At 34.4% G+C, this 18,295-nt stretch overlaps 1 protein-coding gene across 7 annotated transcripts in view; it reads right to left on the reverse strand.

Moving 5' to 3' along the window:
- LOC121871169 (exportin-7-like) overlaps positions 1–18,295 on the reverse strand; it is a 48,305-nt gene that overhangs the window by 4,006 nt on the left and 26,004 nt on the right. For 3 of the 7 annotated variants that reach the window (XM_042373326.1, XM_042373324.1, XM_042373325.1), the window contains 4 exons: positions 13,386–13,524; positions 11,910–11,969; positions 4,522–4,599; positions 552–727 (listed from right to left, as the gene is read on the reverse strand). In XM_042373326.1, the coding sequence (XP_042229260.1) occupies positions 552–727; positions 4,522–4,599; positions 11,910–11,969; positions 13,386–13,524 (453 nt within the window). Of the gene's footprint in view, positions 1–551; positions 728–4,521; positions 4,600–4,661; positions 4,740–9,949; positions 9,962–11,909; positions 11,970–13,385; positions 13,525–18,295 lie in introns of all 7 variants that reach the window. The other 4 variants (XM_042373330.1, XM_042373328.1, XM_042373327.1 and 1 more) reach the window with 3 other exon arrangements.

Here is an 18,295-nt window from a genome sequence, read left to right on the forward strand (position 1 = left end):
ATACAGTTTATTGTCTCCAGTACTATATGATTTATAAAAATATATTTAAATATTAGTGTTTGATTAAAATGTGTTTAAAAAGGTAAAATTTTTTGTGTATTATGAAGGTTTGGGTCAGAAATGTTTTCTGTAGGAACGCTTCTCCCATTATATAAAGGGACTCGATGGGAATATAGGGTCCGTTATATGGAAATTCGGTAAACAGCCAACTTTTTAGGAACATAACCCTTCTATAAATCGAGGTCTTCCTGTATTGACCATGGAAGCTCTCTGCTCTCAATTGCAACTTTAGTCTTTTTTTTTTTATAAGGTGAGGAACAGGTCACAGTGTTTACTCATAAGAAAGATCACAACCTCACAGCTCAGATCAGAAAGAGGCATAACTGAAAACTACAGAAAGGATGTTGGTGCTTTCAGGATACTATGGCAAAATTGTCTACAGTACAAGAGGGTTTTGACCAACAACCTTTTGTGAGCAAGTAACATGTACGAATTTTAATTTAATTTTTTTTTAATAAATCCTAAGGTAACCTTAATAAAGAAATCTGTACCTCATTATTTAATAGGATGAGTGGCAGAAGTGGACGGGACATACTCCACTGGTTTCTACAATCTTCAAACATTATGATGTTGAGAACCGTGGCTAGCATCTGTTGGAGGATGGATGGCTGGTGTTTCATCACCTTCACTAAGGCATCAGTCTCCAGGTCTACTGTGCCTTTTTTGCCTGAAAATTAAGAAGTTAGATGGCTTACATTAGCTTTCTACATTTCTAAAGAAAGGAAAATGGAAATTACTTAAAACATTAATAAGTTAATGCCTGCAAGTTTAAACATTAATTAACCTTTAGGCCCCGAGTGATGTTCCAAAACATCCGACTAGCGCGCCCTGGGTGATGTTCCAGAACGTCCGCCTATTTTCCCGTTTTTTTTTTTTTTCTTTTTTATAATTATTATTATTTTTGGAAATGTTTATTTTTTCTCGATTTAACCCCGCGTGGGGGGTACTGCCAGCAGCACCCTAACCCGGGGCTTAAGGGTTAATTAAACTTGTCCTGTGGTTGGGGTGAAAGAAAACTGAAAGAAGCAAGCAAACCACATTAACAAATGAAAAGTTACTCTTGAAATATGAAATTGCAATAATTTTTTTTTATTTACTAGTGTAACTCTGTGTAAGGTTACATTACAGAATAAATGAGTCAATAAGGCTGACCACAACATGCACAATAAAAATTTTGTGGGTTCCCACCTGTATAGTTGTGTTACTGAGAAAAATTTGCCTTTCTACAGTAATTTAACTCAATTCAGTCTTGGAAAATCATACTGCTGAGCATTCATTATAAGTATGAACATTGAAACATACACAATTAATTTTAAAAAATTAATATTTGTTTGGTTTACATTTCAACTACTATTTAATCAGTTTCTAAAGTTATATTGTAAAGTTTTATTTTAATTGAGTAAGTATCTGTACTTTTTCTCATTAGTTCAAGAATTCTCCAATCCATGAGGACATTAACAATGGACCAGGTGGTGTGAGGGAACTATCTACTAATCTAGAACTCAGCACAGGTCAAGAAGTTCTCTCCCGAGTACTAAGAAAGACAGTTTGCCTCACCTGTAATTAATCATTAACTAAAAGGACTCACAGTATCTACAGCTATGACTTTCATTGCCAAATATAGCAAATAAGCCCTGAATTAACAAAAGTGAGCATACTCAATATGCAATTATTTTAAGTATGAAACTATAAAAATTTTCATAAACAAAAAATAAGACTTTAGACATACTGTACAATGAAACCGATAACCAAGAAAGAATGAACATCAAACCACATGCCTATATACAGGTAAAAAGTATCTCCTTTTGGTGTAAATAACGGCTAAAGAAAAAGAAGAAACTGAGGACTCAAAAAATGTAGTGCCATTACAAGCTAGTAAAATAGGTTATAGATAGTGACACTTTGTACATTTATATACTGCATAATAGTATAAAAAACAACAAGCATAATAATATAAAAAACAAACACTGACAGGAGCAAAATTTCAGAAAGTTCTCTTTAAGGTTGACAAAAACCTCATTATAATAGGTAAACTCAATGGATGACATGGCATCTTCACTTTGCTGAAGTCCTACAGAAGATAAATAATGTGAAGGCTGGGATCAAAGGGTCCAGGATTTATGCAGTGCACATCATTAAACAAATGGAAGAAACTATATTACTGAAGGATGAAATGAACACCAAATGACTAAATTTTAACTAAGATCAATTCAATAAATTGGGATATTAAACTGGCCCAGATGACACTTGAACTGGTCAATTTGACAGGCCAGCCAAATCAAATTGAAAACCCAGATGTCGTGAGAGGAAAATGTAAGTAACTATCCAAAAGGAAAATGGATTACCGAGAAGGCAATAACTTCGAAGAGATAAACCAAATGTGAAATAATATAGTACAGTATCAGTACAGTCTGCGCGGAAAGTTAGGTTGCGATAGGGCCAACGAACAAATTTCTCGCGTAAATAAGTTCATATGTTGTGAAGGCTGTCCCGGGACGCGAGATGTTAGTACGCTTGGTTGGCTGGCAAGTGGTGACACTTGGCAACGGGGTTTGCGTGCCCCGTGGCCATTTTTTGCCTCGTTTACGGTGCATTACCCCAACAGTGGCCATCAGAGATGTCCAGGAGGCTTACTACAAGGGTCGACATTGCAGCAGTGATTGCATTGTACAAAGCAAACCATGAACTCAGAGATATTTCTGCTCAGATTGGTGTGGGGTTGCATATTGAGCAGAAACTTGTGAAGCGTTACTGTGAGCTTGGAGAAGACATGTGGCCAGCTCATCTACCCAAGCCTGGTAGGCCTAAATTATTGTTTCCACGGACACTTCAGGATATTTCATGCCAAGTTAAGTCCAATCCCGCCCTCACAGCACTCAAAGTAAAAGAGAGAGACCCCCGTCTTCTCAGCCACATCTCCTTAAGCTGTGTTCGGCAATCCTTACATGATGCCCTTAGATTTGAGAGCTTCCGTGCACCGTCGTAAACCTCTACTGACGAAGAGACAGATGGAAAACAGAGTGAAATTTTGCAAAAAATATGCAGTGTGCGGTTTAGAGACATGAAGGAGTGTTTTTTGATCTGACGAGGCTACGTTTTTTGTGACTGGCAGTGGTGGAGGGAGGGTGTACCGCCCTCCTCACTCGGATGCATATCTCCCACAGTATAGTGAAGACTGTTAATCATCCTGCCTCGCTTATGGTTTGGGCTTGATTTATTATGGTGTTGGTGAACTAGTAATCCCCGCTAAGAACCAGATGATGAATCAGTACAACTATCTTGAGCTGCTCAGTGATTTCTTACCTGAATCATTTAATAAGATAAGGCAAGCCTTTTCATGCATTACAGTGCCCCATGCCACACTAATAAAAGTGTCATACAGTGGCTCAGAGACTGTGAGGTACCTTTATTTAATGACTGGCCTAGCAGTAGCCCAGATCTCAACCCAATAGAAAATTTGTGGTCCATTGTTAAGCGTCGTCTGAGCGACACTGACACATCATCAATCCCGAAGCTAGAGGCAGCTATCAAGGATGTCTGGGCTAACTTGCCACCTGACCTCTTGCAAAACCTTGCTAAAGGTCTGCCTGAAGCACAAAGGGAACATTACAAAGTATTAATTGAAGTGGTAAATGTTACTTGACTTTATTTATATAACATAACAGTAAACATGCATTATTTTCAGCAGTTTCCGCACAGACTGTAAATGTAATGTGTACAACAATTATTGATATGCAACCAGAGGTGGATGTCCTTCAACAAACATGCCTGAACTAAAATACATAAGGTAAATTAAATGTAAATGCAAAAGAAATATGGTTATGTTTAAGTTACAAGAATTGGAGAAAGATTTAGGCTCATAGAGTCATTAAAGTCACTTTTAATAACAGGGAATTACTTCATGTTCAGAGACAAGACCACAGGAAGAATTCTGAAAGATGCATCAATTGTCAGATATTTAAAACGAGTAAAAAGGGGGAAGATAATAGGAAGTGTCAGGTAAGACAGAGTACTTGTTGAATGTATTGATACAAACCACACCACTGTACCTTGTTAAATCATTATTGTGTAAAATCAGAAAGGCTATTCTGAGGAGTGGGTCTATAAATTTCAAGAAGGGCAAGTACAAACCAAAGGAAATTGCTGTACAGCAGAGAAAGTTGTTGATAAAAAAAAGCTGAAATACAGAACTAGTAAGAAGTGGAAGATAGTCAGTGTAGTACAGATGACTAATTGAATGCAATTACATATAGGGAGTAAAGAGATTAACTTAAAAAGCTAAAACTGAATTGGAAGAACCAAAAGTGTGGAGACTTCAAACGGAACAATCTTTTCAACGACTCGGAAAAAATACAGCATCTATATACAGTGTGCTATAAAAAATAAAAATGGATATGCAAACACAAAAAAGCCAGATGATTTTTTCTTGAAAAGTCACAGCAAAAATATTATAGTACTTACTCTTTTGGTGTAAAGTTTTGAAGAGGTATGTGACAATGTGGTCTAGGGTCGCACAGCAGCCTGTACACACCATCGTATCTGCAACAGGACAGAGTTGCACATGCAAGTCTTAGTCTAAGTGGTTCAAAACCTTTACTTACTTTTCTGGTGTAAAAGTTTGTACAGGTAAGTGACAATATGATCCAAAGTTGCACAGCAACCACTGCACACCATTGTGTCTGAAAAACATGAACCACCATTAGTATCAGGGTTGGCTATTAATGATGATAAATAGATAAAAAAAAATTACAATTACCCTTATTCATTAGATTCAAAACATTTTACATTCAACAATAAGAAAACCTGTGATAAACATCATATCACTGGGTACCATACACATCCACCACATTTTCTCCAGACTACTTTTCACATCAGAAATACTTAAATAACTTTATAATCAGTGGGTGGTTGATATTAACTCTCACCATAACCAGTGAATAAGATTAAAAGTTTATCATTCAGTTTTCCCTTAAATGAATTAAAATATCTTAAGTGTCAAACTACAGTACAGTACATCACAAAAAAAATAATAATTAACCCTGATATGTACAGATTATAAGTTGATCATCAAAATACAGAAATGTATCTGATGTAGAATCTTCTCTGGAATACTTTTATCTACATCCAGCTCATACATCCACTTGTAAATTTCTTCTAATATCCAGTCACTTGGCTTGCAGTCATTATTTTAGCACTACATACAACCTTTCAACTTCCTTAAATGTCAACATCACTTTCATATTACACAGAATCTTTCACATCTCTTCCCCACTACACTAAACCAACAGTCACCACTTTAAGGGCCGTATTCACAGTCGTTACACCACCTGATCAATCGGGATCACTGTCGTGTGTGGTTATTCATAGATGCCTACAGACCCAAAGTCAGTCCCACTAGAGCATATTCAAAACTGATAGGAAATGAATTTGTTGGTGACAGAAAGTCTTGTTTCCTTATACATTCAAAGATTGTCAGTTATTTAACAGTGTTAAATAATCCCAGCTGATCATGAGCATGCAGCAACAGCTCCAGCTCATCTTTTATAATTTTTCCCTTCTCTTGAATGAGGCTAAGTAGAGCACTGCACTGTTGAAAAGACAGTGGTACGCTATGTTCATGGCTATCCATATTTCCCACGCCATGTTGTGATAGCCGACTCACAGCACACCAACTGTCGGTCAACCCATCGTAGTGCCCAAAGCACGCTCTTGAATAACCTCTCCCTACACGAGCTTTGGGTTCCCGATGATCAGGCTCACGATCAGGCATGACAATTGTGAATACAGCCTTAAGTTGTGGCCAGCCAATGCGTGAGGGCACTCCTAGTCAACACAACTGTAGAATGGGTACCTAACTTACTTTACAGTTGGGGTAGTGAAAGGTGATAAAGTGCTGTACTGACCATGCTGTCTCCATGTGTGCCCAAACTTTAGTCTTTTATGTGTTGTCTCCACACTATCCATAATTGGCTGTCAGGCATATACAATAGGACCCACTCTTGCCTTTTAAACATAACACTGTAATATCATTTCAACATGACACACACTCTTTCATCATCCCTACATATCAATATCACTTCAACACACCTATTTCTTCTTAACATTTACCAGATATATCATTTAAATTCTAGTACACCATCTTCAATCTTGTAACAACTCCATTCAAAGCATGTTGTACTGTATTTTATATACTGGTATCTAAAATTCTAACCCATTTCTTCTTCCTACTTATTTACTGAAAAAATAACTTGAAAAGCCTATGAATAACCTGATGCTAAAATGTTTATCAAACATCTTCTTTCACAAAGGTAGATTAAAATTTTCTATTAAGTACAAAAATAATTCCTTTCAACACATCTATGATTCTTATGGTACAATTTATTTAACTTTTTAAATGATCTAAGATGCCCTCCAATCTTTTCCATCAAAATAACCTTATCCTACAAGTTATTATACCGAATTAATGCACCAAACACCAAAGAAAATCAACATGCATAAAACACAGGTCTCACTGGATGTTTTTTCCCCTAACTGGTTAGAGTTTGTACATTCAGCGGTAGAGAAAAATTGGAGGAATGGCATGCTGAGGTAACACCATCAACTTTTCAACTTCAGTTATTACAGGTCTTTGTTAAAGTAATAACAATCTAGTTAAAACACCCAGAAAAGTGCAGTCGTAGCTGGAAAACTATTTTTCCATTAGACGATGAGCTACTGTAGTTTATAGCAAATGAAGTATTTTAGTTGCCATATCTAATGTCAGTCACAAATGTATGGGGTTCAAAATTCAGCTCATATCTTCATTAATCCACCAATGACATGGCTGTTGTATACTTGAGAGTGGGGATTATGGGTGGGTGTCTGCAGTTACAACCACAACCTCAGAAGGAGCATTCTGTTAAGCACTGAGCAAGTGTTTCTGATTTATAAAACCTAACATGCTATTATGAAAATTACAGCCACTTGCATAACAGATAATAACAATACAGTACAGTAAGTACAGCAGCTTATTTTTTTAACAACAGGAAGATCTTGATTTACAGAAGGGTGTGCGTTCCTGAAAGCCCTCCGCAAATCGCAACCCAAATTAAGGTGGATTATCCCATTGACAACCGTTATAAATTGAGAGATTAATTCCCATTAGAAAAAATTCTCTTAACACATAATAAAATGAAACTAAACACATTTCTAAGTACTATTTTAAAGGCTACTATAATTCTAAGTAATAATAATATTATTTATTGTTCGGTACATCAACAATGCCTGGTGAAGCATCACTGTCTTTTCTTGTGTTGGGCTGATACAGGAGGTATAGTAACACAATTGGTGAGACAATCTTCTTATAACAGTGCCAGAGATTTATGTGCTGTGTAGTGATACACTGCAATTCTCTCTAAACTTATTTCTGTACAATCTACAACAGATGCGCATCTTAATTTCATTATCTACACCTATTCCTCTCTCTCCTGCCACGAGTACATATGTTACATACACATACAGTATATACAATGTAAAATTCCTACATATTGCAAATACAGGGTGTCTCGAAAGTCTCTTTCCGGTTTTAAATATTTATTACTAAAAAACCAAAAGGGATAAAGTAATACAGTTTGCTGCATCATATTCCTCAGTTAATCAAGTTTTTTCTTTAAAGGTGCAGTGGATTTGAGAGGCATTATCTTGGTGGAGAAGATAAGGTGTAACAATGGCATCTAATTAAGAGAAAGTGCAATGTGTTGTCTGGTTTGCAGAGATGAAATCAGTGACAACTGTGCAAACTGTTTTTGGAGGACTCGGTGTAAGGATTCTTCGGTAGATGAAGCTCCATTGATGCAGTTCGAACAGACTTTCTAGGACTTTGTTGTAATGCTTCCTGAATAGATTCAATGGACTCTTCAGACATACTTGGGCGTCCACTTCAGGGGCAAGTCACAAACGCTGACTGTTTCCAGAAACTTTTGAAACCATGCCCTAATGCTGGGTTCTGAGGGTGGTTCTTTACCATACCTCTGACAGTATTGTCTTTGCACAGTTGTCACTGATTTGATCTCTGCAAACCAGACAACACATTGCGCTTTCTCTTAATTAGATGCCATTGTTACTCCTTATCTTCTCCACCAAGATAATACCTCTCAAATCCACTGCACCTGTAAAGAAAAAACTTGATTAACTAAGGAACATGATGCAGCATTCGGGACACCCTGTATTTTTATTCTTTCAAAGTATAATCTCTGAAACATTGGCATTGATTAGTTTCCTTATTTCTATTGTCATTATTATTTCAATTTCTTCACTTTTTGTATCCAAATCCAGCAGTGGCACAGCAAAAGCTCTTCCATTCCTCCTTATTCTCAAACAAACCAAAACATTACTCTGTATTCATAACTATCTCAGCCATGCACTCCCATATTCTGACCCTTCTCTTTATTCTCAGTCTTCCACTTGTTCTTCAGTTTACCTCATTCATATATCCTCCCAAAATAGTCACCTTTTTTCTTCAAATCATTCTCTCTAAGCCTATAGCCATTGAGCAATCCCTCATTCACTTTTTCCACCATTCATTACTCCATTGTATATACTGTACTGTACTGTACTGGTATTCCTCAGTTAACATGACTAGTAAGTTCCTAAAAAGTATCTTGTTAAATCAAAATGAGTAAATGTGAAGATAATAATCCTACAGGAAAACATGTTAAAAGGTGACGTGTACAAGTTATAGAGAGAAGGTGACGTGTACAAGTTATAGAGAGAGCATGTGTAACAAATACAGTATTATGTAATGCACCATGTGTTATGTACAGAACTCTATGTATGCATAAAGTATATAAAATAAAAATCAATAATAATTTTACAGTCAAAGTTCAAAAACCAAAATTTAAAGGTTTTTAACACTCAAAAATACACATGACTTCCAATTTAGTGTATGCCAAGATGTGAGCATAAGTGTGCAAGTTTGGTAGCTTCATCTACTGCTGTCATCCACATGCTCCCATGCATGGCTGTGTGTGTGGTGTGGTATTTATTTTTTACATACAGTATTTGTTTTATTTAATCTTAAACAAAAATTTCTTGGTAGCATATCTGAAGAGACTACGGTAGTTGCATGTGTGGTTAGTGTCTCAGTTTGTTGAATGGTGACATGCTTTTTTCAGTCTTTTGGTAGTCACCAAGCAAACAGCTGCCTCTTCATACTGCTCTTATAGTTCAACCAGCTCAATTACTTTCATTTTCACTTCTAACTAAATAGATTTCCTTTGCCTTTTGGCAACAGAAGCACTCTTGTCACATTCCAGTAGCGCTCACTTTGCATGTGTGAGGCAAATGACAGTTGGGGCAACACTGAATAATGTAGCTTTTCCTAACTCCATTTTTTTAAATCATTCACTTTGAGTTTCACAAAATATATGTTCATCGGGTGCCTCATACAGTACAGTATATCTATTACTGTGATCTCTAAGCTACCACTGCACTTGACACCTTATTTTTGTGTTTTGGATTTTCTAACAGTGGTATGTATCAGATGATTATAGATAGTTATATTTAATCTCATTTTAAACCTTTGTTTATGCTCAGTATTTATTTAACATACAAGTGCACACCCAATATGCATGAAAGCACAATCACTCAACCTCTCTTTCTGGTTATGACCAAAGTTTAAACACCACAATGCCTAAAAAATACAGAATCTCCAAGTGCTCTATAATAATACCATCAACTACGTTGCTACCTTATTCCGTCCTCATTTTTAGAATTTTTTTTTGAAAAAATGCTTTAGTGTATGGTTGAACACATAGGTCTAAAGGATGCATATTGTTAGGGAAACTAACAAAACAAACTAAAATTAAAATAATACATAGCTGTTTGCATTAAATCTTCTGGGTTGCCTTACCGTACACAGGATCTGTGATTTGAAGATAAAGATGACACTGTCAGTTATTTATTGAATAAAATATCGAAGATTTTAAACAAAAATCCAGAATTTCAAACAATAAATATGGGTTAGATTTTCATTTCAAAGATTCATACGTAGAGTTTCCTTCATAACTGGATATGTAAAATATACCTGATTGGCTGACTTAAGATAAAACAAAAATAATGTTCAAATAGAATAAGAATTACGTCAAGACTGCCTAAGCTAAATACTTTCACTTATAATATCAACAATTAAAATGTTTATGAATCTCGATCAAGACTCACATTATTTATAGCTGGCTGTAATAGATTAATGGTATTATTCAACAGATAATGTTGCTTTAGTCGAATAGGTCTCCTGTAATCTGATGTTCCTACTTACACTTCTCTACACCTGTTGACATTCACATAAACGTTACACCCCAGAAAAATTTAGGTGTCCTCAACTGATATTTCTAAAAATTACTGAGACGGCAAAGGAAGAAAAGACGAAAGAAAAGGAAAAAATCCTAGAGGGATTAAAACATTAGCCATCTAGCCTAATACAAAACTGGATTACTGTACTTGTAAACGTAATATAGTAATTATTATAAAGTATTTAGAATTAATGTACACTACCTGCACATTAAAGTTACACACGGACTTGAAACTATCAAAGCTGGTAACAGCATTAAAAGTTTGTATCAACCACTTCTTTCACTATTCAAATTAGAATTGTGGTGATGACAAGTAAAACATACTAAATCATGTCCACTTGCTAATACATATCTGATTTATTGTCACATCATGAAATACTCCTAAAATTAACCATTTTAATCACAAGGTACATTTTTAATTCTCTGTAGAACACTTTCCAGGCATAGAAATAGAGTTCAGTGAGTTCTGCTATAACGCGTGTTTTGATAACGCGAATTTGCTCTAACGCGATTTATGAATTAGGAACGATATTTGTATAACGCGAACGCTTGTTTGCTATAACGCGATTTTTGCTTACTATTTCTCCAATTTTGTGGTATTAACTGTGAATATGGTAAAGAAGAATATCTCCAAGAAGCGTTCTGGTGATAGAATTCCCGGTGATGATCGTAAAAGAAAGGATATAACACTTGAAGAGAAGCTCGATGTTATCAACCTCAAAATCACCCTTCTCCCCCATCAAGTTACATTCATATTTTTTCAAGGTAAAGTGTTACATTTACTGTATGATTTCATTATTAGATATGAATGTAACATTTATTTAGACTGTGCTATCCTTTGTGTTAGGCTAACTACTAAATTTTTTCGATTTCGAGTAATCTGCACCTAACCCTATTTTCTCCATAAGCCCTGTTACTTCTATTACGCGATTTTCTATAACACGATATTTTACAAGAACACAATTATCGCGTTACAGCAGAACTACCTGTTCCTCCTAACAGGACTTTCAAATAACAGAGTAAATTTTGCACAAGGGTTCATGAATCAAAAAGTGGCCATAGAAAACCTCATCTGTTCTATCTTTCCCCCAAATTCCTTACTTAACACACTTACAGCTTCTGCATTTGTTACTTCTCAAGTGTTCATATTTTTCTTTAAAAAATAATGCAAAAATTACAAAGCAATATTTAATTTACTTTTCTTATATACTTCTGTTTAAAAAGCTAATCAAATATTAATAATAAACAAATGTAAAATTTCCGATGTCTTAAACATCATGTTCAATATAGCACACAAGGTATGCATGTTTCTCAACATACAACAGGAGGGAAACTACTGTACAATACTTGCAGGACTTCAAAAATGAAATACAGTACTATACTGAGGATCATGGTAAACACACAAGATCTCTTTTCCTTACTCACATGCTAAGAAGCATTATAGTATTTATTACAACAACTAAAGTCTTTACTGATACTAGTGAAATCGTGAACCAGCCTCGGCCTTACAGTGACACTCACGTTCTGCTGATGGGTTCAAGTATTGAATTGTGGGTGGTGCTTTCCCTGCAACAGTCGAGTCTGGCCAAACATGCAATGTTATCAAACTTAAAGGCCTCTTATAAAAACTTAAATCAAGGTAATTTTTTTTTTTATGATTATTATTATTATTATTATTATTTTATTTTTGTTTTATTATTATTATTATTATTATTATTATTATTATTATTATTATTATTATTATTATTATTATTATTATGCAAAGGTAAAGGAGTTTGGAGTCACACTCCATACAAAGATTTGAATACAGTACAATACACAAATTTCTTTGTGTACAGTACTATATTCCCATTTTCTGTGTATGATTGCATTTCAAATAAAAATATCTTTATATGAAATTTTCCCTATAAAGTATCTAACCCTAGTACAGTACAGTATTTAAAAGCTGTGTGCCCAAAATAAAGTAATCAAGAAACTAAGGAAATATGAACATGTGTGTGGAAATATAAAGTTTCTGATGTTCAGCTTGTGGCGAATTAAGAAAGGCATTGACTTTACCTCTTCAGACAGATCAAACAGTATCTATAGAGAAAGTGAATCACATCACAAAATAGTAAGTATTTAACATAAGATTGTGCAAAGGCAGTGAAAAGGAGACCAATTCAATATTGTATATACTGTAGTGTTATTCCCTTACTAGTAAATTATTATCTTTTTTTTTTCAAATGACATCCATAGTCTGCCTAGATAATCTCACCTTCTTTAAGGCATTGTCATCTAATCCAATCTCCATGTCTTTTTCATCAATACAAAAATGCCAATAATGCAAACCATGCAGAATCCCCTCTGCACCGTACACTAAATCTTACATATTTTAGTAAATTCTTCCTTCAGGAGAGCTCTCTCATAAATACTATATACGTACTCCAAAATAAAGCCATCCCCAGTTCACTTTTACAACCCTCCCTCATCAAATCCCACCTAATTTACATACAGTAACCATCCCCACAAAAAATATTCACAGACGGACACAGATAAACAAAACTCATTCTCCCTCTATTATATGCACAATAATTTAGTATCCTAAGACATTTTTCATCTATTTTCTATCCCACATCTCTCTCCAAAATCTATTTCTCATTCTATGCATTACCTCAGCATTTGCTTTCCACGTTGTACACTATTTAAGTCAACCACTTGCACACAATTATCCACCAACTGTTACAGTCCCAGTTTTCTACCTACAGTACTTGTACATACGACATTAACTCTTAGGTTCTCCCCACAGAAAATCTAATCTAACCTAATGGCTTAATTTCTTCCCCTTCTTTACTTCAGCACATTATGCCTTTCAATATTTGAGCTACCAATCCAATCCAATATCTTGCTAAATATACTGATGTATGAATACTCTTATTGCACAATATACATATCCTGGCTGGGAAGAAACACATTAATTCACATTTACATTGGAGTTCAAAAACTGAAATAACTTACCTATAGCAGAGAGTCCTTCAGATATGGAGGAGAGGACATAGAGGAATACGTTGGGTTCTAGGGTGGATAAGAAATTCATGTGGTCCTGTGCAAGACATTCCAGCAGCACATAATAAGTCTGAGACAGCTTTGGGTACACCTGTGATCAAAAGATATATTCCTTTGAAAACCAACAATTAAAAATATTAATTTAATTAATATGTACATATAAATTGGTGTTTTTCTATTTAACAAACAACCTCTAATTCTAGTTCATTTAATACTGATGATTTTGTTCTTGAGTAATATACTGTACTGCAGTATTAAATTCCTATGTCTTCATATGTTTATTTCTTGACTAACCAAAAATTATTAGAATTATTTTAGTACTATATAATGCATGCATTGTCCTGTTCTTGTTAGGAACAATGTTTCTTTCATGCATATACCTTGATTTATTGAGTAATATATTGAAAAAAAAGAATGGCAGCATCTTACTGACTCTTGATTTTAAAGCCCTGCTAAAAATCACAATGATGCAATTTTGGTGGGTGTGTTCAGGGAAGGAACAAGTAGATATACCTACACAAACTGTTCATATCCTCAACTTACACACACACAGTACACAAAATGTAGGCAAAGGATTCATTTTGCAAAAAATACAGTATATTAAAGCTGAGGTGATTAACTAGCATATGTGTGACTTCTATGAGTCTTGGCCTTATCCTGTCAATTTCTACAAGTGTCTTTAGCACTGTTCCATCCTACTTGTTTTTTACATTTATGTAACCCTTCAGCCATCTCATATGAAGGCGGGAGAAGAAACTGATCGATATACTGTATATAGAATTTTTTTCATTACATTCAAAAGGAGGGGATATTCACAACTTCCCCCAATAATCTATCAACAGGTCTTTGGTATCAACAAACTTAACACTAAGGTAGTTAACAGTCTCAGTAACATATGGTGCACATCCATGGTGTTGAAGAAGACTGAAAAAGAAAGATGAAGAAAGAAGACTGAAGAAGAAAGCTGAAAAAAGAAGACTGAAGAAGGAAGCTGAAGAAAGAAGACTGAAGAAAAAGATTAAAGTTGAAGAATGCTGACAAAGAAAAATGACAGATGAAGAAAAAGTAAGACAAATAAGGTAGAAAATTAAAGAAAGAAGATGAAAAAGAAGAAAAGACAGTGAAGTAATAATACTCATAAATTGGTGCTGGTTACCCATGGAACACATGTTTGGTAATTAAAGAAATCTAACAATATATCATTAGGTAGTTAATTGGTTGGCTTCAATAATCCAAGTATGTAGCACAAAGTTGCTGTTCAAATGATATAAGTTAAAATACAATTATCTGGAGATACACTGACTGGCCTCACACACTCCAGGTAGAACAAAATATGGTTCTTTCCTATTACTTTCTTTGGCTACACTCCCAATACAGCACTCTCACACACACTTAAGTGCCACAGCAAGAAAACAATAATTCATCTCAACTCTTATTACAGTTTTTCTTTATTAAAACCTTTACTTTTTTGCTTCCCTAATTTTCTTTTCTCAACTGTGTAAAATGAGAATATTTATTTTATTTTCAATTAACTGTATTTATTAATACAAGTTCTGAGTGGTTCATTTATGCAATAATCACACCAACATGCTGATTTCCTCAAAAATGTTTTATGAATTCCTAATGCTTCTTTACCAGCTGCTTCTACAGTAGCATAGATTAAGCATAAAAAGAAACGGGATAGCCAAAGCAAAAATATGTATGTATTCCAACAGGAAGCTAATGGAGGATGAAGTGCAAAAAATACATGAGGTAATATAATTTTGAGAAACTTTATGGCAACTCTGCTATGCAATACTGACCTCAATAGCAAACACTGGTATGCAATTTCACATTTGCTTCACATTCAAGGGTTGTCGGGGTAAAGGAGGGTGTATCTTTCCGGTGTTTATGAATCAAATGAAATTTGATTCAGCCTGACAACTGTAGAGGTTCGTTAAACAAATCAAACGTGAAAAATTACTACTTGGCAATGTAGCTATATACTTGCAAGCCCTGAGGAGTATGGTGACAGCTCAGGACTGCCACAGACATTACAAGGAATGCTGTAGTCTCTATGGGGGACACTAAGGATCTGCTTTTTAAAAAGCTCATACATGGGAAAAGTGCAGGTTATTGGTGATGCAAGTTTAATATTCATGAATTACAAAAACATGAGTTTGCAAATGGAAGGCAGCAGTGCTGTACACCTATCGCTCACCTTCCAACTGTCAGTAACATTGTGCACAATGTTGCCTCCCAGGAGGATCATTTAAATGTGCAAGTTTATTAACATTCTCCAGGTTTCATTGTTTTTACATATATTTCTGCAATGCTAGACAAACAACAGACCACCGTTTTTTTTTTTCAAAATAAAAACTTTGCTTACCAATTTAAGATTTGAGAATGAAAATAAGAAAGAGGAATGAATAAAAATTACAAATGTAGTTTTGGATACCCAACTTCACAAAATCAAGCAATACAGTACTGGGTATATGTTCAACAGATGATGATATCTTTTCCGTATTGTCTTTGCTTTACAGTATATGGTGCTCTAAATGCTGATAACTTTGAAGTTATAAACTTCAAACTTTTATATGTACTTTCTAACTTGGGAGGGAGTCACCTCTGGTAACTTAATCTATCTGGTTAATATTAGGATCAGAAAAAATTATTCATATATTGTATACTGTTTATACAAAGCCCTGAAGTACCTGAATGCACTGGGGTCCAGAGAGACAAGTTACTTGTTCTCGCACCTAAGTACTGTATAGCGATCCAGAGAGAATACTGCTGCAAACTGGGATCTCCTCCCTTCCTCGAGGAGCTCAAGGGAGTTTTTTTATTTGATATATACTGTATAGTATAAATAAATAATATTTGAAACACAGTAATAATAATATAAAAAGGTGGGGTTAGGGGAAAACAATGTCTATTTAAAATGCAAGAATAATTATCCTTATTTTCCATGAATGAGCCATATTCTCTAGTTTATGGTTTCCTGAACAAATCCAACCAGAGGTGGTACCCTCGTGTATATATATATATATATATATATATATATATATATATATATATATATATATATATATATATATATATATATATATATATATATATATATATATATATATATATATATATATATATATAATACCGTAGTATATATAGGTAGTAGGTAGTAGGCAGCTACCAAACAGGGAGGTACTACCGCCTGAGAAGATATTGGAAGCATAATGTATTGTCTAATGGTAGACCCTGATGCCATATGGCATCACGAAAATTGTGACCAAGTCCCAGGTTGCTGATCTGACTTTCTGCCTCATTCACACACAATTGCAGGGTCTCAATTGTTTCTCTTAGTATTGACAACACAACATACAAATATTGTTTCTCACTTTTGATCTTTTTTTTTATTTTTTTTGTATTTATGGTTTTTTATTTTTATTATTAATATTATTATTATTATTATTATTATTATTATTATTATTATTATTATTAATATTAATATTACAGAGTTATTATTATTTTTTATTATAAATTTTATTTACTATGAATTACTGTATTATTATTATTATTATTATTATTATTTATTATTATTGTTACATTATTATAATGAAAATACCCAGTACAGGATATAAAGGGGCAAGGTCACCTCACCTTAAGTACAATACACTGCAGAAACTTAAATAAGTTGTGAAAAAATATCTATAGAAAAGCTTTGTTGCTTTTTCTGCAGTGTACAATTTTGCATACCCGGTACTGAATCAAGATTAAACTCTTGACAAGTATTACTGAGGTGAGTTAGTCTTATAACTTATTATCACTTTAATTATTGCCTTTAACCATTACAATTATAGTGTGTGCTTTTGGTTAAACTCTGAGAACTTCTTCTAATTTGGAATTGGTTTAACATCTTGTTCTCTCACATTTATTATTCCTTCTTCTGTCTTTCACCTTTACTATATAGGGTTACATGGCAATCACCCACCCCTTGTCCTTCCGTCCTCCATAAAGAAATCAGTTACAGTTATTACACTAAAGATCATATGGTCAGCTTTAATCTAAAACTATTTATATTTGATCTTTGATTTTGATTGATGTGTTCCCTGGAGGGACCCCCACCCACAACAACAGAATTTAATGATTTCCAAGAATGATAATGAAAATAATATTGTGTAGCTATAAGAACTTTTCATGTAAAATTAATATTCTAGGCACAATAATTACCTTCATAACCTCAATTAATATGTTTTCAACCAAAACTTAAGGTTGATTGTTGTTGGTGCTGAATTACGAACATAAAAACTTAAATAAATTACATACTAACAAGAAACCATGTAAAGAAATATAAATATTCAAAACAAGCACAGACTGTACTGTACTGTGGCATCAAGTGGGAGCTCATAAGAGCCTCAGGGGAATAACATAGAGTGTGAGAGGTTTAAATGTATGACGCACATATAAAAAAAAAAACGCAGACCCTACGATAATCAATGAGTACTTCTCAAAATGCAGACCATGCAGTAACTGACGTCAAAGGGTTAAAAATCTCAGTCCAGTCTTCAACTCGAGACTTTTCCAGGTTGAATTGTGGTCATTTTTCACCAAGTACCATCCTCTGGATAGCCTTTCATGTATTATTTTTTTTAACCAAATCCTATCTTTCATTCAGTCTCATCCAAACATTTACAAACATATAGACAAGACACATATGCATGCACATGCACACATGTATGCATATATGCACAAGCATGCACCAACAAACAAACATGTATGTGTGTACAGGAAGGAACCTGCATGCACATGCACACAAAACACACACACACACACACACACACACATCATGCAAACATACACAAACTCTCTCTCTTGCTACAAAT

The sequence above is a fragment of the Homarus americanus genome, unplaced genomic scaffold, assembly GCF_018991925.1.
Source record: "Homarus americanus isolate GMGI-L3 unplaced genomic scaffold, GMGI_Hamer_2.0 scaffold40565, whole genome shotgun sequence".
NCBI classification, from domain to species: Eukaryota; Metazoa; Arthropoda; class Malacostraca; order Decapoda; family Nephropidae; genus Homarus; species Homarus americanus.